The sequence below is a fragment of the Gymnoscopelus microlampas genome (genome assembly GCF_963454915.1).
Source record: "Gymnoscopelus microlampas genome assembly, chromosome: 24".
Taxonomy (NCBI): Eukaryota; Metazoa; Chordata; class Actinopteri; order Myctophiformes; family Myctophidae; genus Gymnoscopelus; species Gymnoscopelus microlampas.
Genome location: NC_139961.1, coordinates 32,280,308 through 32,305,546, shown reverse-complemented (window position 1 = coordinate 32,305,546; position 25,239 = coordinate 32,280,308). Strand labels below are relative to the sequence as shown.

The 25,239-nt window shown below is 42.0% G+C and overlaps 2 protein-coding genes across 6 annotated transcripts in view; both read right to left on the bottom strand.

The window, feature by feature from the left end:
• Positions 1-3,618: 3,618 nt before the first annotated feature.
• LOC311040821 (ly6/PLAUR domain-containing protein 1-like) lies at positions 3,619-11,385 on the bottom strand. Its single transcript, XM_084051177.1, has 3 exons — positions 11,206-11,385; positions 7,994-8,128; positions 3,619-4,695 (listed from the first exon to the last, which is right to left on the bottom strand). The coding sequence occupies exons 1-3, from the start codon at positions 11,255-11,257 to the stop codon at positions 4,439-4,441; spliced, it is 444 nt and encodes a 147-aa protein (XP_083907303.1). The 5' UTR covers positions 11,258-11,385; the 3' UTR covers positions 3,619-4,438.
• Positions 11,386-12,955: 1,570 nt separating this feature from the next.
• LOC311041177 (nck-associated protein 5-like) overlaps positions 12,956-25,239 on the bottom strand; it is a 146,321-nt gene continuing 134,037 nt past the window's right edge. For all 5 annotated transcript variants that reach the window (XM_084051699.1, XM_084051700.1, XM_084051701.1 and 2 more), the window contains one exon: positions 12,956-15,103. In XM_084051699.1, the coding sequence (XP_083907825.1) occupies positions 14,750-15,103 (354 nt within the window). In that variant the 3' untranslated portion in view covers positions 12,956-14,749. The remainder of the gene's footprint in view (positions 15,104-25,239) is intronic.

The window sequence follows — 25,239 nt, the reverse complement described above, 5'->3', positions numbered from 1 at the left end:
TTTCTGTGTGCACCTGTAACATTTGATTCCACATGCTTTTCTATCAATTGTTATACCACATCTTTATGTAGTAACTTTTATAACAATACAGTTATTATTATTGTATATAAGAGGCCTTACTTGCCGACCCCTTCCCTAAAGTTTCTCTTAGAGGTACAATGTTACCATCATTTGATATTCAATTAACTGTAGCCTCACCTCATTACTTAAAAGTGAATGTCTCTGTATGATTGCATACACTGACCACACACCTCAAGTGGGGGGTTTGGGAGTCCTCCCCCCGATTTATCAACACATAATAGATGTAATTTCCTGTTTTCTGGTCAGTTGTCGGAGTACGAGATATTACAATCCAGGAGTCCAGAAGGACATGTGGTCCAATCCAGGAGACTCCTACAGGGTCCAGGAGGGTTGCCAGCCCTGCATGAACCACTTCAGCCCTATTTTATACATAGGCTATTTTCAAACATTTTTGTACTTTTACTTTTGATACTTTAAGTATAATTTGATGCCAATACTTTTGTACTTTTACTCAAGCAACATTTTGAACACAGGCCTTGTACTTTGTACCTTGTAACAGAGTACTTTTATATTTTGGTATTGGTACTTTTACTTTGGTGCAAAATGTGAGTACTTCTTCCACCACTATTCATCACCAGAGTTTGCTTACTTGGTACTTTGAAGTGAGGTCCGCCCGAGGGAGGTTGCCTCACTGATGAGAGGCCATTTTGGAGTTGCAATAGTTCAGACTGGGTTGGGGCAGTCACAGACCTCCCATAAAAAAAGACACATTCGAACTGGGAGAAAAACCATTCTATTTCATCAAGTTTATGGCAGAGTTTATTTGGCATGAACCTGATGGGTTTTCCTCTTCTTCTTTTTTTACAGCTTTCCTTTGTGTAGGGAATAAACTGTGAATACATTCTTGTTCCACCTTATCCTCATTGTGTTGCCTCATATTTGGATGCAACTTCCGCCTTCCTTTGTCTATGTTTTCTTTATTGACGTTGAGAGCTGAGAGGGAAGTTTTCTTGCAACATTTTATTTGCGTCACAGATCAGCAGAATACAATATTACTCTTCACAGAAGACTGATCAAAAATAACTGTTATATAAAATCGCTGTATGGCCCCTTTCTCTCCAAAAATGTCTTGTTTCTTCAAGACGAACATTCCACATGTCCATTGAATATTGCTCTGGTGTGGTCTTCTCTTACTGTTCTGATATCTTATTTATGAGTATCAAATAAATGGGGGCTGTCTCCGCTTTGCTGAATATAGCCTCAAGGTCTCAGCTTGGTCTCTTGGCATTTTGGCTTTACTTTAAACAACTCAGTACCTTTGTGCCTAGTATTACAGGAATTTAAAGTGCACTGTAATGCCTTACAGCATGTGTATTATAACTGCTGTTAATATGGGGCATGATGAAAATAAATCTATGGTGGAAAATTCAATAACAAGCAATAAACAACTTTGAGTAAACAAGGTAGGGAAGGGCTGCCCATAACTCTCACTATTTGGAGAGAAATCTAAGAAGAAAAAACAATTTACCAAGCAGAAATGTCTGCCCCATTTAGTGCATAATGTAATACTATACAATAAGTTTGGTCTACAGCGTTGGCTACATGCATTACCATTTATAACTAGGGCATGAGGATCTTCTTTAATTAATTTAAGAGCAATTATGACTGCTTCCTTAAGGGGAAATTTAAATATATTTGGGATAAGCAATGACCACTTTGTTAATGAGCATTTTCTTGTGATTGTTATGTTTTCCACAAGTCCATTTATCAATGTTATATGACTATGCAACGCAAACCGAAGGGTTCACTGTATATTGGCTGTTTTAAACTCACACAAAAACTAAATCTTGGTCTCACTTTTATAAAGGAAATAAGGTGCATTTGGAGAGGGTTTTATGTTCATGTAATACTTCAGTACTGCTGAGTCAATGTTCTCAACTAAGTGAACTTCATCTTAAAACTCATGAATAAAATCAAATGGCCAACAACCCAAAGAACTCTATGCAAAACCCACATCAGCATTTCTTATGTTTCCTGCCCTGAAACTAGGATTACAAGAGAAGGATGAAACGCAATCTAACAGTTCTATCACTTGGAGATAGCTTATAGCTATGAGCTACTGGCTATCCTAAAACGTTGTTGAACACTGCACAACTTTATATGTACATTAGTAAATAGAATTTATGATTTGTTCTTTAACCATCAACTTCATAGCTCATCTCCCAGTGCAGCCATTTTCAAATGCTGCTGTAAAACACTGGCACATCTGCGTCTTATAATCCCAGAACTCACCGGTCCGTTATTATCACTGTGTGACAGTCAAACAGATAAAGTAAAACATAGAATAGTGCTAGAGCTACTACACTGCAAGTAAGCTACAGTATGATAACTTCAGACTAAATACAATACATCACCTTCAGTGTTGGGGAAGTTACTTTCAAAATGTAATACATTACATATTACTGTACTTATTACTTTCAAACAAAAGCAATGTGTTGTTACAAGACAGTAGGTGGCAAGAAATTAATTATATTACTTTTGCGTTACTTTCACATAACACCCTCAAATGAAGTGCAAAAGGACAAGGCATACTATTAAAACAACCTAAAACATACTTAATTGACTAGAGTCCCCTGGGGTTCTATACTAGGCCCCCTCCTGTTTTCACTCTACACTAAATCTCTGAGAAAATAGCCGATGTACAAGCTTGTAGATCTGCTACAGTATAATCACTGAACGTTTGCCCCAGCATAGGGACGCTAGGGTTCAAGTGGTTAAATGGAACAGGGTAGGCTAAATGGAATAATAGAGAACAATATCACAATAAGGCTATGCTATTATCAGCCTAAATTTCAACATCATGATGAAACACAAACAACTCTAAAGCCGCAGTACCCTCTATAAGGGCAGGGTACTGTATATATTTTGAAAAATCTATTAAAAGTCTAAATAGTGAATGCTGACATTAGAGTGCATGAATTCATTGGGAGCTTAAAAGAAATACAAGTTTAGTATTACTAAAAGTAATGTGTTACTTGATGTGTAAAATGATTTTGTTACTCATGAAAGTAAGTAAAATTAGAATAGTATTAGACATGACTGCAATGCTGAAGCTTCAGCTCATGAATTCAGTTCTGCCAATCACAAATCAACAAATCCCAATTTAAATGTAATGCATACCTATAAGCAACAACGAGCAATAACTGATAGGGAAACACAAACATTTACCTTGAAATTGTCCTTTTCCCCAGTTACTTAATACAAACTCCTGTCTATTTCAGAGCAACAGCAACAAACAACAACAATCAACAAAAAAAACAACAGAATAAATAACGTCAAAGCAGGTTCGTCACAAAAATGCTCTACTTCACAAAACGCCAAGAAGATCAGCGGAGAGATGTCTGCCTTTGTAGTAGATTTGAGAGTTTTTTTTCCCTCTGGTAATGAGCGCAACAATAAATGATTGAGAAGGTTCAGTGTCCCCGTGTAATTCATTCCTCAGTGTCATTTCCAGCTACCACGATGAAATGTTGAGCAATTCAACAGTCCTACACATACAGCTGGGAGTGTACGTTGTCCGCGTCAGCCACCTGTTGATTAGATGCACTGCCTCCAGTGTGAAAACACAGGGGGGAAGGGGAGGGGGTGGGGGGGGGGGGTTGTCATACTGTTTGGGTTCAGTTCTCACAATCCAGAGTGCTATTGTTATTTAACTGCATCTTTCTAAACATGTGTACAGTATGTGTGTGTCTTTGTGGGTGCTTGCATGTGTGATGTGTGATTGTGCGGTCTGGCCGTGTGTGTGTGTGTGTGTGTGTGTGTGTGTGTGTGTGTGTGTGTGTGTGTGTGTGTGTGTGTGTGTGTGTGTGTGTGTGTGTGTGTGTGTGTGTGTGTGTGTGTAAACTGTACACGCAATACACACATAACCTCCTCCTGGATCAGAACATGTGCCTCCTGCATGGGAAACCGGACCTCTACAGCTCAGCCAAAGTAGATGAAGGGGAATGCCGTTTGTCTGAGCAGTACAATTTTGGTTTCACAGCAGAGCAGCCCTGCCTGCAAGCCCAGAAGCCTAATATCTACCTGGACCACATCGGGGAGGGGGATTCCCCTTTAGATGAGCGTGTTTGTGGAGTGGATACACCCTTTGGATGAGCGGTAGATGTTAAGCTTTCCACACAGAAAACCTGGCTTGGAATCCAGGTGATTACATTGGTGCGTGACCCGTCCCTGGCTTCCTGACTTGTGTGTGTGTGTGTGTGTGTGTGTGAGCGTGGGGGGTAGCCCTGGCTTAAGCCATGAAGCCAAATATCTACCCTGAACCTGGAAAGGGTAAGGGTTCCCCCTTTGGTGAGCGGTATAGATGTTTAGTTTCCCATGCTAAGGGTTGGAATCCAGGCGGCAACACATACACAGCCTACATCCTAAAGAGCACTGACATAGGAAACAGCGAGGGCAGGAGAGGCAGGGGGGAGGAGAGAAGGGACCGTGGCGTCCAGCGGCTCAAGGTCCCCGCAGAGGGGACGGGACGTTTCTTTTTGGGCCCGTTGCACAGCCCGGTGGCGCAGCAGGTGATGCACACAGAGTTGAGTTTCCCCGTGCAGAACTGCTGGTAGCCTGAGGACGCGATGAGACAAGCTCCGGACGATGCGCAGGACTTCCGGTAGTGAATGCCTGTGTGGAGAGACACGGAGAGAAGACGCACAACCACAAAGGTTCCAGTTTAAAACGTTTTCATTTAGGACTGTCTGGAAATGCAATTGATGTTTTATTAGTGCTGCAACTTGTTTTGCAGAGTTGCAGAGGGAATAATAACAGACTTTATTTAGTTTGAAATTGGGGTTGGGTTAGTAATTAATTAATCTCAATCTGTCAGCAATAGTGCCCTAAACGTGTTAGTAGGAATAAACACAGAAGCACCCGGGAGGAAGTGAACTAAGAAAGGGGTGGAGCCAAACCGAGTTCCTGTTTCTATGCAAAAAAAGGAGGTGGTGCCCCCAGAGGTAACATTTTTTCTTTATTTTACACAACTGGGTATGGCTGCAAGGCTTGCTATTCCATACTTAAATTATGGTTGACAGTCAAACAGTTATAAGTCAGTTTCAATGCATGATATATACGTCATCCGTGCCCAAATCTGGACAATCCGAAGTTAAATAAATGCGTGGGCCGGGGAAAGTTAGCCTACTAGTACTGTGCACAAGAAATTTGGCCCTGATCGGTTCAGTGGTTTTCTACGTGATCTCTGGACAGACAGACAGACAGACAGACAGACAGACTGACAGACTGACAGACTGACAGACTGACAGACACACTTAAAGACAGCTACCCTCTTTCAGAGCAATGCCATAAAAATCATGTGAAACAGTTTAGTAAGTGCAGAATGTGCATTAACTGATATCACTGCACCCAATTTACTGTACACTGTGTGGAGGACATACTGTATGGTATGCTGTAGGTGTGAAAACAAGACATTAGTCTAGTAATGGCGTGGCGTGGCCTCCCTGTACAATCTTTAGCTATCGATGGCAGGTCATTAGTCGTGCACCACTTCGTGAAGGGATCGTTAGCTTCAGTGCCGTTGTGCCGTGTTTCTCTGCTGCAGTGAGTTAACCACTTAAAACCCTATACTTACGTTGACCGGTGTCCCCCAGGGGTCTATACTTGGTCCCTTGGTTTCTCCGCCGAAAATAGCTCATCTATAGGTTTGTGACCACTCCACCGATCAGTACCATTTTTCTTGTGCACACTAGCAGTAGGTCAAAGTACCTGCACACACTTAAATGACTGATGTCAATCAATATGACATCATCAACATGGTGTCATTTTCCTGATGAATCTGTGGGATTCAAAACTTGCTGTTCAATAAAGTATTTGGAGCTGTAATCCAGAGTGTCCTTCAATCTTCGATGCTGAAGCCTAAAATTACAAAATGCATTTGTTTGCTTGGCTTCTCACACGCCGCCCACACATTGTGGGACAATAACACATATCCCCGGGCTTATATAAAAAAATATCACTTCGATTTTGATTGATGTGATAAAATACATTTCTCAGGCTCTCTTTATCACTCCTGGTGCCCGTGGAACACAGAAGTACACTTGGCTCCAAACAAATGAAAACAGAGCACTTCAAACATACTGTGTATGTCTCCTCTAATACAGCAGTCCTTCTGTTCAACCAGCTCACCACAACATGATTTCACTAATTGGTTGTGCCCTCTTTGGTTGGAGTGCTATTTTATGAGATCAGCTGGTGCAGTGTTGTTGGGTTGGGAATGAAAGCCTGAACACACTCCGACCTCCGCGACGGGTAATTGAATACGACTGCAATACAGCATTCAAAGCTCTGCCAGACTGTATTTTCCATGAGCCTTCGTCCACTAATCGAATGTTGCGTCAAATGTTTGGTGTCTGATGAGTGAATGGAATTGGTCCCTTTGAGAAGAAGTGCTGCCGCCGGGTTTCGGATCAACTTGCACAAACACCAAGGTGAATGTCTCCTGAATGATGCTCAAAGTAACTCTTTAACCAATTAAACACTATATACTTCATTGTACATCGTAAGTAGCTGAAATAGCCAATCTACAAGCTCGCACTGTGTTGCATGTGAGCTTGTAGATCTGCTATCCGTCCATCCATCCTGTATAGAGTGTATAAGTATGTGTAAAATGTTGCGACTGCATTGAACTGTACAACAACATCTAATATATTCATTTATTTATAGGTAATTGATGGAACTGCCACATTGTGAATATTTCACGAGTTGCATCAACAGTCGTGTGGCTGAAGCAATAGCAGAAAAAGAAAACTTTACAGACATTTATTTCTATGCGACTCTACTTACAGTAGCCTACAGTCTAACATGCTCACTGTGATTACATTTTTGAGCAAACTCATGGTTACACATTGATACCTCTAGGCCTACAAATAGAGACAGTGGTTTTCAAATTGAGATCCAGGGATTCTCAGGGTTCCTTGAGGGGGTCCTAAATGGACCCTTACAAGTCTGTGACTCTGACAGTATACAAACGGTATACAGTAGTGATGAGCGGGTCGGGTTTTTTCATGACTCGGCCCGCCCCGCCCCGCGACGGAACCCAACCCGCCTCAACCCGCCCCGCGAACCCATATATAAATCTATGGCTCAACCCGCCCCGCGACCCGCGATTTTTTTTTTATTCTGTAAAATCATGGTTAGAAAATAATCCCCAAGTGTATTCAAACTGTTTTATTGTTATTATTCTTATTAGGAATAAAGACAAAACAAGAGCATGTGATCTTTTTTTTTTTTTTTGCGTGTGAGAGCGGCTGACCCGCTCACCCACAGCCCGCATAATTGCTTCTGAAATTCTGACTCGACCACCCGCGCCGCGGGTTGACCCGCGGGTCCCGCGGGTTACGGGTCGACCCGCTCATCACTAGTATACAGTAAAGGACAGTATACAATACTGTCCTTTAACTCTGACAGTATACAAACGGAACCAAATGGACCCAGGACGATTTCACCCGTTTTCAACCTATCTTCATATAATTGGTCATCACTAATACTTATTATAATATGGTAATGTACCAATTTTGTCTACTCGGTCTGTGTCTCAGAGGAGGGCTGTGGACAGTTCAGAAACTTAGCAGTGACATCATCGCTGGGGTTAGTATGCTATAATGGAAGCTATTGTTCTCACGTTGATAAAAATCGGAATAATAAATGAGAAATCTTGTATAAAAAAAAGAACCTGTCTAACGATGATGTCACTGGTGGGCGGGAAGTGTCCACAGTACAGCCCTCATATGAGACACAGACCGACTAGAATTTTGTATTCCATTTTATCATGAGCTTTAGTGAGGACCAATTATATGAAGATAGGTTGAAAATGGGTGAAGTCGTCCTTTAAGGGCGAAAATTTGAGAACTACTGCACCTAGAGACCCACAGACCTCCACGAGCACCTCCTTCTGACGCGTGTCCCTTACCATCCTCCTTGACCAGCACCTCCTTCTGACACATGTCCTGGACATTCACGGTGCAGTTGACGATGTACTCCGGCGTGGAGCAGTCATTGTGCTTCACCTCCTCACACTGGTAGCACTGGATCTGGAGGGCGTTCCCTGCGTCAGGAGGGCAACAACATTGTACTAAAACACATCGTCACTGCTTTAACAGACAAATCGGTCATAAACATATTTGTTTTTCTTTCCATAATTACGTATGTGTATTATTAAATGTCTTGACAGACAGGGAGGAAGGCAGACAGACAGGCAGACAGACATCATTTTTAGCCCACGTTTGGTCTAAAGTTTATTTTTTACAGTCAAGTCATACAGTACTAACTTTTAGTGCTTTGGATTTCTGTATGTACCGTATGATAATATACTTGCCACTGGCACTGGACAATATCACAATGTCCAAATTCTCTATCTTCTGTACAGCATGAATTATTCAGCTGCAATGTATTTCATTATGCCTCTTGCAGGAGGACCATGCTGAAATTAGCCGACTGTATAATAATGATGCTGCCTTCACACATGAAATGAAATGAAATTGTCCATCGCTAAAGATGATCAAAGATGTGCACAGGGTTGCTTTCAGCTTTCTGTACTGACATCCAACCTTGTCTGTTGATCCTAATTTGAGTTAAGATAAGACCATACTTTATTGATCTGAAGGGGGGGGGGGGGCAATACATCAATACCCCAGCAAAAGGGAAATTAGTAACTAACCAATGAATGGGGGGAAAGATTGATCCACAAGGGTCAAATCTTACACTTTCAGTTAAATTAACACTTAGGATTTTAGCAGCAGGGATAAGCAGAAATAAACTGCCACTCCTACCTAATAGATGTATTTTTTAGATCATGGCTGATGACTAACTTCTATTCATCCGCCTGTCTCTGCCCATCCATATAGACAGTAAAATGGATTAACATCATGGTAGTATATACCATACCAAGATGGTGAGCTTGTTGTTGCTTGCAAGTAACACTGCTGACCCCATATCTGTGAGGACATGGTCCACCTCATAGTTAACATGTTCTGCCTGGTCAGCTGAAAGGTGGTAGAATCCACATTATGAAAGGAACTTTGGCATAACAATAGCATGGCTTCCTTGTTACGAACATACTAAATTGAAATTGAAAATGATTGAATATTTTTGAAACATTTTAACAGCACAAATCTTGCATGGGGTCACTCACTGGCACAAACTATTTTCAGATAGGGGTCTGCAGCCAAATACATTTTGATTTTAATTTGGGGGTCCTTGACATAAAAAAACAATTGAGAACCATGCACTGTTAAACCACATACCACAATCTATGTTCACAAACCTATTGCTTATCAATACCAATAATAGCACATTTCTTATAATGTTATAGTTACCAAGCTTAGCAGGACAATTCTCTATCATCATCACCCACCAACATCAAAATCATTATTCTCATCACAATTACTATTATCAGCCATTTAGACATTGCTGCTGTTGATTTTCATCTCGAGTCTAATCAGTGGCTAATTTTATGGAATCAGAAGTCTCATAATAATTTATACCTGTGACACCAGGTGAATTTAATGAACAATCTGACTGAATAAAAGATTGCCAGCAATACCTTGGTTGGTTCTACAGTACGACAAAGTGGGGTTCTCAAAGTGGGGTCCGAGGACCCCCATGGGTACCCCCAGGGGGTCCCCAGCAAAATTAGTTAATTTAGTGTCAGAATCATTTGAACGACTTTAACCATATTTTATACTTTTGCTATTCAAAAATAGCAGATATACAAGCTCATAGTGCCAAATTCATATCATTTTTCATAACATGAAAAAGTTTGAAAACCACTGGCCTATGGGCGCGAGTTTGTGTTGTTTTGCCGCAATAAAGGCCATCTATTTCCATTGTCTAATGGCTTAATGAAATGGCGCAAATCATTCATCTCAACTCAGACAGCTCCATCAAGCACACAGCCTGTGATAAAGGTCCAGAGCAATGATACAGTCACACAGCCCAGGTCTAATGAATGACCTTAACACGACTCAGACTGAACCTCCATTCATCCATCATCAACTATAGTCTGTGCTGAGAGTGAGTGGTCACATCTTTGTTCACAGGAGTAGACTCAAATGTAGCTACTTCTTTTAATCAAGACAAACAATAATTATATGGCCAAGATACTTTACACCATATGAAATTGTCCCCCTGCGTATTTTGCACATGCACCACTCTTGCCTTATAATGTGTTTATGTTTATGTTTATTAAAGGATCCCCATTAGAGACACATGAGCCTTTAGTCTTCCTGGGGTCCTGAACAAAGCAAATACAATACAAATGTACAACTAAAAATACAAATTAAATGCAATACAATAAAACATGAAAATTAATACAAAAAGACAAATTAACATTACAAAATGGAATCCAACAGTCCAGTCAAATTAAACAAATACACATATAACAATGTGCATTGCTATAGCTTCACATCCACATCTAGTGTCCAAATGCGCATCCAATTCGTTACGCATTGACAGAGACGCAGCATACATACATACATACATACATACATACATACAGATCTAACATTATTATCCGCATGACAACAGATCAAATACTGTAGGCTACTTGCTGTCAATTCTCCTGGGTTTCCAGTTATGGCATAATAATCTCGTTTTTGGTCTAAAACAGATACGTTGGTTACATACTGTAGCCTACCCGTGCGCACATCCAACAACTATCAGCGCACGTTACCAAAAAGCCGGTGGGAAATCAAATCGCCGTTCTTTAGTTTTTCAATTAAAAATCTGTATTCCGATCGTCCCTTTCTCAATAGATCCAAATATGTTCTCATCATCGAAGACTTGAAATTCACAATTTAATGGGATTTTCCACATGTCCGTGGTTTTGATCAGGTCCAATCCTATCACCAAAAATGCCCCCCCCCCCAATATTGTACATATTTTTCTTTTTGATTACTATTTATATGATGTTGTCTGTCATTAAATGTTAGCATCCTTTTGTATAGAACTGACTTTGCTGTGCTTTTTTTTGCCAACTGTTAATAAAGTAGCCTAATCAATCAATCAATCAATCAATCAATCAAAATGTGATTTTCCACATTCCCGTGGTTTTGATATAAGGTGCGCTCCAACATGTGCCAGAGAGAGAAAAAGGAGTCATGCAGTCTCCTAACTTCTACATACCTGTCTCGAGAAGGATTCCACATAAAGTCGCAAAAACGAGAGGACGCTGCATTCTGTCCAAAGTGACGCTGGAAAGGAGAACATCAGACTAGTAGATGAACTTCATGCTGCGGGTGATCAGACCCGTGAAGAGACGCACCATGAGACACAGAGCAGCAACTCATTGGTCCTGATGAGACTGTGCGCGCTGCTCTGAACAGCCGTCCGTCCGTCCATCCGTTTGTCTGTCTGTCTGCGACCTGCTGCACGATCACACACAACCCGCACCACGTGATAAAAGCTGGCTGTAAAACAGTGTATATTGGCATTTCATAATAGTTCTAAACTTGTACCAATTAGTCATCATCAAACCCCCGTGGCGTCTGCTAATTGAAAAAGGTTAAATCAAGGTTACCCAACAGATTTATAAACTTGCAAATAATCCCAAATAGTTATGCATTAAGCTATTGGTTTATTAAGTAGCTATGTGTAGGCCTACGTAGATTTTTGTAATTGTAGTGTTTGATACTCCACACATTTAACATACAAACACACAGAGACCGGACTGCCTTTTGCTGTCTTTTTTACTTGTATGTTGTTCCATAATCACATAACACCTGTGTCCTTGTAATCACATACACTTGTCTTGATCACATGCACCTGGCACATGTTCTACAAATACCATGGGTGGCACTGGACACTACAGTAATGCATGCCTTAATTAGGCTATTTGTTTCTGAAGCCATATAAGCCTACATTTCCCCTATGCGTTCCTGTTAGACTAGCTATAGATGCCAGTGGACGCTTTCAGATGTATGTTGTGTATTTGTGCTACTGTTTGTGCACTAACATTTTGAACAATAATATAGCCTGCCCTATACGATACCCTATATTTAAGTAGGCCTGGTATAGGCCTACTTAAATATAGGGTATAGCGAAGGTGCGAGTGAGGAGAAAGATCAGGGAGGCGGCATTCAAGTGTAGATAAATTAATGGATTTTATTTTTTACGCGTATAATTGCCCATCGAGAGAGTAATGATTATAAATCCCCCCGTAGCTTTGAAAACGTTCCTTGGTGCGAATTGTTGCCGTCGTTGGACACAACTCATCCTGACAGGTTTTCAGTGGGAAGCAGTGATTATGACCGCCATGCCCTTGAGGGGGAAAGATTAGTTTTTTTTCTTCAACTCTCTCTCCCTCATTCACTCCCTCTTAGAACACACATGAATCACCCAATGACACATGCTGCTTGCAGACATGTTCACACAGGGATGGATTTACTATATATGGGGGCCAGTGGGGGGTCCATCCCTCTGCTTTTGATACATTCATTCACACGTTCACACATTCTTTTTTTATTTAAAATTTTAATAGCATGTTTCATCCCTGCTGGCTGCATAATCTGGTCAGACTGACTGTTACATTTGCCTTTTGGGTAAACTGATAGGCTATTTGTCTATTTGTGTTTGATAATATCACAATTTAATTAACAATTGATATTAACCACATTAGCTCTGGCATCCCTATGTGGGCAAATTTGTAAAGGTTTGTCAATACTTTATTTTATATTCAAAATCATTCTACGGTTGTACAAGCTCGCAATGTGTTGATATGACCCATTATGAGCTTGTATCCGCTTATGACAATGTGCCCCTGTTGTTGTTTTTTTAATGAACCCTGTGTACACTCACACGCACACAAACACACACGCACGCACACACACACGCACACACACACACAAAAACAACACACGCATGCCTTTGAGTTTGAAATAGGAAATAGTTTCTTGTATTTATTTAGGAAATTGTTACATAAAATATATAGCATTAAAGTCGAGTGTAACAGCCAAAAAACATTGCACACATCAGTAATAATTACCAAAGTAACACTGCTGGTAACCATTTCTCTTTACAAAGGGAACCAGGAACATCTTAAGGATAAAGGTGAGACATGACAATGACACTGAAGTCTGTACAAAATGTGGGTATAAATAGTTGACAACTAGAAAAATACACAAGTCCTTTAAAGACTCTCTTCATACATATTAACAAGTTTCATATAGAAAATAAAAAATAAAATAAAAATGAAACCCACGATTAGCACCAGCTGGCCAAATTAGATAGTTTAAAGATAGCAGGATTTTGGCATAATAACCTTACCTAAAGTTCAAATATGTCTTTAAAATAAAGTGATAACATATAAAGAATTAGCTCTTATTGATCAAAATAAAGACTTTTTTTGTTTTCTTAACATGAACCCCGGACAGAATTCTATAAACAGATAGACACACGTTCTGACATTTTCAAACAGTCGATTTACAACCTTGGCTGAATGATTGGCAAAACATATTTAAAAACACATTAATTATTATTATTATTATTATTATTATTATTCATTTGCATATATCGATCAGCAATGCCCTTTCCGATATTACCTCATAGAACTTCTTTATATACAACATAATGTACAACCGTTAAAGGAAAAGCGAGGTTTGGAAGATTTCAGATACACTATATGCTACATGAGACAACATCAAGAACATTTTGGATTCTGGAGTTTATCATGAGAAACATTGGAAAAGAAACACCAATGTGTCACCTGCTGCGATGTTGCATTTATATGGATCATTTTCCATTGACTGTTTTAATTGTTACAATCGGTCAGTTTAGTTATGTTCCCTGAGATTTCACCAGTGATATTGTCTGCTGTTTGGGGTTTAATCCAGTAAGCGTGCTGTTGTTTACTGTACATACTGTACCGTTCAGACACTGCAAGGTCAGTTCATTTAAAAGCGCTACTTTAGCTGAGCATCGATCAATTTAATGCCAGCTCATTGCTAAATTCAGGTTCAATAAGTGCATTTTTTGCAGCTTAATTTCGCCTCCTATTTTTTCTTTTTTTTTTACATTTTTGACGTCTTCAGTTGCGGCCCACAGACATTAATCGTCAACACCCAAAAAGTGTTATCTTTACCATTCCTTTGAATGAGTAAATGGACATTAAGGATAATTGAAAACCTGATATTAACAGCTGCTACATTGTTGTTGTTTAGTTTTTTTTTTTTTCATTTTGAGAATATTGCTTCCAACAAATTATGTGCACAGATCAATGCGTTAAGTTGTTATTGTGACTCTCCCAGTGTCTAAGGATAGAGATACACATGGCAACATACAGTAGATGTTAACATTCCCAGCAGCAGAAAGCAATCGCTTCAGCGGTACAGAGGCAATTATATAGTATATTGGGCCCCAAAATAATTAGCTCTGCACATCACCACTTTCAAAAAGTTTCACTTTACATTCTGTACAAACTTTGTACAGTGTCTGTTACAGTGCAATGATAAGAAGTTCCTCAGGAGGAGGGGTAAAAATAACATCAAAATGCAAGGAAACATAGTTATTGTATATTGCTAATCCAGTCCTCCACACCGCAGAGTTCAGCTCCGGCCCCAATATCATCCAACCAACTAAGTGCTTCTGTTTCAGTTTTTCTTTTCTTGAGGGGTGGGGGGGCAGACAAAGGGCACCTCAACTCATGTTGCACCTCCCCCCCCCCCCACACTCCCTACACGTCATTGGATCCCTGGCTGGTGCAGGAGGAGAAGCTGTCGTACAGGGAGTCGCTGAGGGAGCCCGTGGGGTCCGCTCCGGGCTTGCAGGAAAAGGTTGGCGAGGAGGAGGGGGGCGGAGGCTCCTCCGCCCTGCAGGAGTCATCCGCGCTTGTCCGCGTGACGCCGTGGAGGCCGAGGTCGCCTCTGCGCCCCGGGCCCGTGTCGGGATACAGGCCCCCGCTGCCACTGCCACTGCTCCCTCCACCAGAGCCACCGTGGTTCAGCTTGTTCAGGGACTCCAGGGAGATGCTCAGGGAGCCGCGTGGCTGGACGTTACCGCCTGACGTCTTCTCCAGTGGAATCTCTTTCTGTGTAGGGAGAAGAAGACGGACACATGAGCAGGAGAGCAAATTCATCTTACTCGCGTTGGAAAGGAAGCATGGTGTGGCCTCGCTCGGTTCGGTGAGTTATTTGACTCGAGTCATAATGAAGAAACTGTTGGTGCAGATACTGTATCTCACTTGCATTGTAATTAATCACTTTCAACCTGGTGTCCTATTTTGGGCATGTCATAGGTGAACATTTTCAAAGATTTTCAAAGAATAAAAAAAAAATCACACCCTGTGTGAAGGAAGCGGTGCCTTTGGGGCGGGGCTTAACTCATTTCAGTTCGTCCCTATTGGTGGTCTGAGTCCACTTACCAAATTTGTACTTGGTAGCTTGCTGCAAACTGGAATAATGGCTGTTTAAAGCCCAGCCAATGGGCAGAGAGAGGGGGCGGGGCTTAAGTAATTACAGTTTGTCCCTATTGGTGGTTTTAGTCCATGTCCAAAATTTGTACTCCGTAGCATGCTGCAAACTTGAGTTATGGCTGTTTAAAGGCCAGCCAATGGGAAGACAGAGGGGGCGGGGCTTGAGCAATTCATGCTCGGCCCGTATTGGTGGTCTAAGTCCACATACCAAATTTGGACTTGGTGGCATGCTGCAAACTGGAGTTATAGCTGTTTAAAATCCCGTGCTCATCCCGTGCTCATACGGGCGGACGTCCCTGGGGGTCCCTGGACCCCTCTTTGATAACCGGTGGCACGTGTGGCAAATGAGAGGAGAGATGGCATAGGCAATCTCCAAGTCTGTGTGTGTGTGTGTGTGTGTGTGTGTGTGCGTGTGTTTGTATGTGTTGCTTCTTTGCCGTGCTCATCCCGGGCTCATACGGACACACAGACAGACACACAGACACACAGACACCGAGTCAAAGCCACGTATAGAGCGGTTGGCACCGCTAAAAACATTGCAACTATTTTTGCGTGACACCATTGTACGACATAAAATAGGGCTCAAGTGGTTTTAAGATGTGATGTAATTCTCAGACACGTCCACATGAGCTACTTCTGATTTGTTCCTTTCTCCTTTGTTTGTTCCTATATGCCATTCAAATCCAGATGAGAGCCTTTTGATGAGTCCCAGATGCATCGCCAATTCCCTTCTCACAACACACAACATCACTCATCTCTTCTGCAATGTTCTGTTAAGTGTGATAGCGCACGAGAGCACTCTGTGTTAAGATTGCTGTCACACTCAAGGGCCAGCAGTAAGTGGTATCCAGTTAGCAAAGGAGCCGTGCCTTGAACGTGATAGCGCACGTTTTCTATTCAGCCAGGTAATTAATTGCATTCACCTGGTGCCCTAGATCTAAATTAGAGGCTGATTAGAAGACTACAATGAAAACCAGTAGTGCACTGGATCCCCGGAGCACTGCTGAAAACTCTACAGGCATTATTGTGGTTTAGAATAATAGGTCTAAAAAGGAACATTTTGCGTCATTTCAGTTCTAAAGCGCTCCCAAATACCGGAAGGCAGCTCTGACAGATAATATATTAGTGTCACAACAAACATGGGAGGCTGATGGAAAGTTATCTGTGAAAGCCAGAATGTACAACCATATTTTTTTCCTTTTAGGATGATTGTTTGGCTACTGTTTTTATGTCCACAGGATAGTGTAGACCAGAGAGACAGGGAAGCAACCGGCAGACGCCGGAGACTGCTCATGCAATACTGGTGACCAATTTGGATGCACTAACCAGTTAGCTACTGGCACATTTATGACTATTATTTATCACTATTACAACCATTTTAAAATCATTTACAACCATTACAACCATTTATTAATTATTTTGGACTATTAAAACAATTTATGAAAACTGTTTATGACCATCAATTCTAATTCTAAATTATTGTTTATGACTACCTAAACACATTTTGAATAGCATTTATTTATTACTATTACAAACTACAGTGTATGTTTATTATTTATGATTATTACAACCATTTATGAATATTATGTTGGATTCACATGTTTTCAGCGCTTCACTTTAAGATTCTGTTTCAGTCAGGCACACTGACTGCTCCAGGGTCCTAAAAGGTCTTGACCGGTGTGTCGCCCCCCAAGGACAGGCTTTTTGCTATCTTCAGTTGGGATTTCATTATCTGAGTGTTGGCCTTTCAAGGGCACACACCCCTGGGACACTAAACAGTGAACTGAGTCCACCACAGAATGATAGAATTTGAGAAGACAAACCAGATGGCCTTCTGCCTTACCTCATTTACAAACCTATTTAATTCAAATGAACCCCAGAGTCATGTCGTATGCAATAGCTACGCCAAATAAAAAAACGAAAGTCTAACTAAAATAAAACTTTTTAGCCATAGTCTACCCGCTATTTGAATGAACTTTCTGTTATGCCATTTGTATTGCCAATTTTGCAAAGCCAATAATTGTCACATTCAGCAGTAAACACAATTCTGAGGCCAACTGCATTTCCTTTCTTTCTTTACAACTTAGTCTAGACTATAACCATTTCTAATGGAGTGCTGTCAAGTGTACGCCAGAGAATACATTTAGAGACGTGCAGGCTGCAAGTGGGACCCTCCAACTCGACATCAATTAGCACTGCGCGCCCATTCACAACTCTCTCTGTACCTAGAACCACATGCAGCAAATCCAATCACTAATACAAAAGTCTAACAGCATTAGCAAGACACACAGTGATTACTGTGGCTGAAAAAGACGGGGTCTAATAAGGGCTTCGCTTCCCTGTGCATCTCTGACGTCACGTTGATGATGTCATGTTCATGATGTCATATTGGTGACGTCAGTCTTGCCCAAATGTGGGATGTTGGATCTGATATTATGTATTCAGAACATCCTATATTAAAATTGGCTTAAGGGAGGACAGGCCGGCGGGCGGACCTCTGACGTCACGCTCATGTAAACCATAACCATATAAGGTGTTCCCAATGCAGCTACACCCAGTGGAGTATGTTGTCATCAGGGATCTCCATATATGGGCATAAAAGGGACAAGAACTGACAGATACAGAGTTCACACAATACAAATTATTCACAAAATATGAAAAGTATTTGCCGATTGACTTCCTTCCACAGACAGACACAAAAATGTGGCCGACATACATACATACAGACATACATGCATACACACAAACATACTGTCCATACATACCTACATACTGTACATTAGTGATGAGCGGGTCGACCCGTAACCCGCGGGCTGTGGGTGAGCGGGTCAGCCGCTCTCACACACAAAAAAAATAAAAATAATCACATGCTCTTGTTTTGTCTGTATTCCTAATAAGAATAAGAATAATAACAATAAAACAGTTTGAATATACTTGGGGATTATTTTCTAACCATGATTTTACAGAATAAAAAAAAAATCGCGGGTCGCGGGGCGGGTTGAGCCATAGATTTATATATGGGTTCGCGGGGCGGGTTGAGGCGGGTTGGGTTCCGTCGCGGGGCGGGGCGGGGCGGGTCATGAAAAAACCCGACCCGCTCATCACTACTGTACATACATACAGACAGACAGACAGACAGACAGACAGACAGACACACACACATACACATACATACATACTGTACATACATACTGTACATACATAAATACATACATACATACATACATACATACATACATACATACACACACACATACTGTACATACATACATACATACAGTCCTCTAGATGCCTCGTCTCTTGGTGCCACACCGTAAAAAGAAATAAAAAAACATATTTGTCAGTTTTAAAATGCAGTACCGCAAAAGACTTTCCTTATCGCTTAAAAAAAGGTTTACTTTTATGTAATCTAAATAAAACACAGTATTATCCTTGGAATCCAGTTTCATTCTTCATACTTGTCATCACTTTTAACTTCCTTATCTGCAACCCTTACAATAAAATGTAGCCATTTCTTTGTATACAAGATAAGCGTTAACCTCCATTTATTTTCCATTTGTAGAATAATGGGAAATATACTGTATATTTCTTCCATTCTATTATTTTGCATGATACCTCTCTAAGTATAAAAACCAAAGCATGATTTATACTTTAGTTGCGCTCCGGTGTCCTGCACTGAAAACAGAAGATCTACAAGCTCACAACACGTTGCGCTGTGACGCGTTGTGAGCTTGCAGATTGGCTATTCTCGGTGCCTGGGACGATGCGCAACCAGGCACAAATCAGTCATAAGAGTAAAAAAGTGAAATGCAGTTATTGTGTGGGGCAGCTGAGGACAGGGTGGTGTGTTCTTGTGTGTGTGTGTGCGACGGGTCGTTAGACTCAGCGGGGATGTGCAACGTGATGGGGCTCAGCGATCAGAGAAAGCTGTGTGATGGTGGATAACAGCCATCAGACTCGGGGCTTTCTCCACCAGCGGCTCCTTTAGCCCATTGAACCCGGGAAAGCATCTGTGTCATTTTAGATTTTAACCACTTTAACTATTATTTTATACTTTGGCTATTCAAAAATAGCAGATATACAAGCTTGTAGATCTGCTATTTAAAAATATCTATGCTTCTGGGGGTCCCTGGAACAAAATGTTTTGAGATGGGGCTCCGTGGCCAAATACATATAATTTTGGGGGCACCACTGATATAGAAACATTACATAAGTATTTTCAGAACACTGTTAGGCTTTAGAAGACATTTGTAGAATCGGCCTCAGGTCTTGATGGGTTAGAGAAGTAAAGAGGAGAGGGAGGGCCCCAGCTGTCTTATCTCTGATTGGATTTGATTGGGAGAAACACAATTACCGGCCGATCGAAGCTCCCCTCCGCGGGTCCCCTGTACCACCCGCAGGCCACCACCGCGGCCCAAATAATGGCAGAACGATGAACATTGGCTGCACACGGCGCCGGGTCACACTCACTGCAGACTCTGTTTTTCGGAGCATCCCCGCAGAACACGAAAGTGGCCGAAGTGGCGAGTCCGCCAGCCATCACGTAGGCTTCACTTCTACGTTGCCAACCAACCTGGACCCCCCCCGCAACAACCACAGTGCTTTTCCACACAAGCACAGAGAAAGCGCCGAAATTGTTCTTAATGATTTCCTGTCTGTCTGTCTGTCTGTCATTATTTTCTCAATAGTGCATCATTACAGCATTACTTTTGTTTCTGTTAATGAGAGCATGGGCGCCGGAACGGAATATGAGATGGGGGGACACATCCGGGACACATGCACGCGCGCGAAGCGCGCGTGCACGTGGACCACGGGCGCGTGCGCGCGAAAAATTTGCGGTTATTTCGGGTGGATTTGTTGATTTTTGGGGGGGATAATGCGGTTATTTCGGTTAATTCGGTTCGCCTCGCGCGCGCGGTGGTCGCGAGGTGCGGGGGACTGGACTGATTTTATTATTTATAAAAAATAATTTTAAAAAAACTTTTTTTTTTTTTTTTTTTTTGGGCTGGACTGAAATGTTGGGGGGACAAATTGTCCTTTAATTAAACAGGCTCCGGCGCCACTGAATGAGAGGGTAGAAAGGAAGTGTGTTCAGAAAGTCCTGTGAAAACCTGTTCACACACCAGGTCAGATTGGACAGAAACGTTCCATAGCGCTGTGTTACCAATGGGAATGGCAACTTTTTAAAACGTTTTCATACATTAATATTTTTTTTATTGTACTGGATACTAGGCTGAAACTTTGCATAGTGAATGCTGACGTCATAGTACGGATGCCTTAGACTGGCCTCCAAGAGATTTACAAATTAAATACGAATTTACAAAAATGCCCCAAAAAACTCTAATGCCCCAAAAAGTTTGATCTATAAGCTCATTTGATCTATAAGCTCATCGGTGCGCAACACAGCATGCAATGAAGTACATCAAGCCCATTATTTCATTTCACACTTTTCCTTCCACCGTACAGCACAGCACACTAGACCTATTTGTTCAAACAGTTTCTTAAATTTGATGGACTTTTATATTATTATTATTATTACTTATTTATTTTTATCCCACGATTTTTGTAACCCTTTTTCACCCGGTGCCAATTATCTAAGTGATCCTGGGCGCTACACTCCCCCCGCCAGCCTAGGGAGCCCAGAGCCGAGCTCATGCCTCCTTCAATGCATGGGAGCCTTATCACCTTCTTATCACCTGACAGGGGGGAGTTTGGCCGGTAGGACGTAGCGAGTGGAAGGAACACGTTATTCCAACCAGTTCCTCTCCATCAGGCGCCCCGGCTGTCATGGGGGAGGCGGTATACCGACCAGGATTACTACATGTTTTTGGGAGGGTATTACCTACCCTAGGAGACACGGGGAGAACATGCAAACTCCACACAGAGTAGGCCCTTTGGCCAACCCCACCTAGGGTATTGGCGCTGATGACGCGGAGGAGAAGACACGCCCCCAGCACCCACAGCGTCCCCCATGACAGCGGGACAATACATTGTTTTAAACATTTTAAAACATTTCCCTATGGACCACCTGTAAGTATGCCATGGGCCACTAGTGGTCCCAGGACCACAGGTTTGGAAACAGAGGGATAGAGGTTGCGGCTCAAAGGGAGCTCATATTCTTACTGTTGATATTTACTTTCTACTGCGCCGCAGCTATTATCTTTTTTTATTGTTGTTATCCAGTATGCCTTATTTGAAATGACATATCAGCTGAACAATTCCCTCTTTCTATACATGTCATTATGACTCCGGGAGAGAGGTGGTGCGTTTCCGAGCCTAGGGAGACGCTACGCACGTCGACACGAAGCGACCGCCACGTCAAGCCTATAGAAGGATCTCTAATGACCTTGGCACACCTGAGTCCAAGGTCACGATGCACCGTCTAATGTTGTTCTCCACCCGGTCAGAGAAGTCTCATCCAATCGAGAAGGAGATGAATAGAAAGAGGCAGGGAGGGAAGGAAGAGATAGATAGAATGAATGAAAGATGAGGAAATAATTTGAGAGGGGCTGGAGGAAACAAGACAAGGATCCAGAGACATGAAGGAAAGAATGTGTTTTTGCAACAAAAAAGGGGGCAAGGCAAGGAGGAACACGCAATGAAAGAAAGCAAGAGTGAGTGACACAGAGAGAAAATAGAAAGAAACAAAGAGGTACACACAGACAGCGAGAGAGGGGAGAAGAAAGAGGGAGGAGAGGAGAAAAGAGAGCGAGCGCGTGTTGTTTCGGCAGGGCTGTCAGGTGATGTCAGGATGATGAATGAGGGGCCGGTACCGGGCCACGAGGGGCCCGGATGGGAGCCACCGAGCTTTACATCACTCCCCTGAGTGTTTGTGAAAGGTTATTAAAGGCACTGACATCCAAACCACCAAACTTCTCCAACTACAGTCTCCCGACCAGATACACCCCCCCCCCCCACACACACACACACACAGACGGGATGACTGCTGAGCGGGTTTGGACACGTACTGTCAGGGGTGAGGAGGTGGACGCTCTAGAAGGATTGACTTTTTATGAGGAATAATGTGGGGTAAAGCGGGTCGATCGAGGGTCGTTCATCATTGCGGAGAGATCGGGGTTTTTGATTGAGGTGCCCATGACAATAAATATCGGACTGTTGCCACAAAAGCAAAGGAATGCCTATTTCTAACATAGAGGCACACCTGTGTTTTATTTCAACAGCAATCAAGCCAAAGGCAATAAAGTTTCATGTTCGATTCTACCTTCACATTAACTACCGGTAAATACATTACTTTTAGGGTGTGTGGCGGTCAATTCAAAGTCAGGAGCCATTTTCAAACTTTCTGACATTCCGCGTCATTGACAGGAATGGACAAATTGAGACTTGAGAGTACATCGGTGAGGAGGCGAACAAAGCGATGCTTTGTTATCGTCCGTGACTTGCTTGAGTGTCACGTCTAATGGAGCTGTCGTACGTGCAGGTTGGATGCGCGGTGTCCCCGTTCAATATCTTACCTTTACACTGTGACGCAGAACTAAACTCTCAACACAAACAGTAGAGGACTCGCTATCCCTGCAACATGTGGGCACTGAACTTTGGTTCTCGATAACCAGCCGCCGTTTTAATTTCGTCAGTAAAAAAATAAACAAGGCACTTTTAAAAAAAAATCCCTGGGGTTAATTTAAAGTTTACAGTTTCCTTATTAACCACTTGAATCCCAGCGTCCCTATTCTGAGGGGAATGTTCTAACCAAGTGCAGTTGCAACTCAGGACCGTTTTACTAAGTATAGAGGGTTTAAGAGGGTTTAAGTGGTTAAAATAACAGGAATTGACTTAGATTTCACTGTGTGGAGAAAAGCTCTGTCTTCTACACAGGCAATGCAGCTCGCTAGGAGGGTACGGTTGCTGGAGCGGATAGTTCTACTGAAATTAATCTAAAACGATATTTAGTGTGCAGATAAAAGCTGGAACACTGAGCATAATACAAACACTTTAAAAACGCTATGAGGTGATTTGTGAGTCTTTTTCATTTTTTAGATTTTTTCAAGCGAGAGAGCGTAGGTGTGTATGCCTCTACAAAGACCCAAGAGAACCACTCTTTTCTCATAAGAACAGGTCAAGGACACAGAATATTTGTGTGTGCGTGCGTGTGTCTGTTTTTCTCTCTATTTCTCTCTCTCTCTCACACACACACACACACACACACACACACACACACACACACACACACACACACACACACACACACACACACACACACACACACACACACACACACACACACACACACACACACACACACACACACACACACACGCACACACACACACGCACACACACACACACACGCACACACACTCAGGCAATGCTGCTTGGAAGTTGTGTTGAGTCAGATCTTATTTCAGAATATGGATTTTTGTGTCATGGTGGGTGTCGGGGCGGTAACGGAGCAAGTGAGGAGCGCTTGGCTGCCTGAGACACTATTCCACCAAGCCAGGACTGGCCTGGAGGCCATTTCATGGTCTCTGATCCTCATTTGTCATTCAGGGGAGTTAAATACTGGTAGGCAAATACGCCCTGACATGAGAGCATGAACCGATCGAAAGCAATTAGGCAGCTTCATATGAAAAAGGCAAAAAAAGCAAACACAAACAAATAAACCCGACAACCTACTCTTTGGGAATAGGAAACTAAGTTTTTGGGGGGTCGGGTGAATTCGTTCAAGCCTCACGTACAAAGGGAGATAGAGTTCTTTCCTCTTAACAAAGCATATATTTAATGCCCATGTGTTTGCATTTTACAACTTTTCTCTCTTTCTTAAGCGCCCCAGCCTACTTGACATTTCAAACAACCGCACAAAGCTTCACCCGGGAACAGTGTGCAAGCAGAGAGGTTGTTTTTATTCTTCAACAATCACTGGAGGATATGCAGGGCTGTGCAGTGCACACAGCCTGCCCTACTGTATGCAGTATGCAGACTGGCTCTGGAATCAGTCCAGCGTGACTCTTCCAGAACAAAATGGGCAGAGTGGAGAATGGTTTCGAAGGTAATAAGTTCAACAGTAACTCATGCATACCGTGGGTCTATTTAATGTCAGGACGTGTCAACAGCACTTGTGTGAAGGCTTATAAGCCTATAGCGTTGACATTATTGAGACTCCATTTGTCATTAAGAGGTTATTTGAATATCCAGAGTACTAAGTGATGTCTCTTACTCGCACAAGAGACTGTGATATTCAGCCTCATTTTTATCTATTTTTTGAGCATGTACCTTACACTGTATTCATATTTCATATTGCTGTTTTGTTCTCACATTTTTCTATTGTTCCTTTCTCTATTCTGATGACTATATTTTGTAAATGCAAATCTTTGGGAGCTTGTATGGAATATAATTTCACAGACTCTTTTACACTTGTACATTTGGAATGTGACAATAAAATTCAAGTTCAAGTTGATTACAATCATAAAACAGGCATTATTAAACACATATAATGTGTATTTACATCACATATAATGATCAATGACACCTTGACCTCTACTGCTGTCAACTGGCACATTCGGCCCATAACAACCCAGTGTGCTCTAACGCCCTAATTATATTTGGTTGCACATAATGTCGGGTACCCAAAATAGCATCTACAATCTACAATCTATCTACAATCTCACAACGCTTCACCATGTGACACGTTGTGAGCTTGTAGATCTGCTATGCTCGATGCGCGACACTGGCGCGCAACTAAGTATAAATATCAGGCCTAAAATGTCCATGCAGACACTATCTAAATCTCCCGT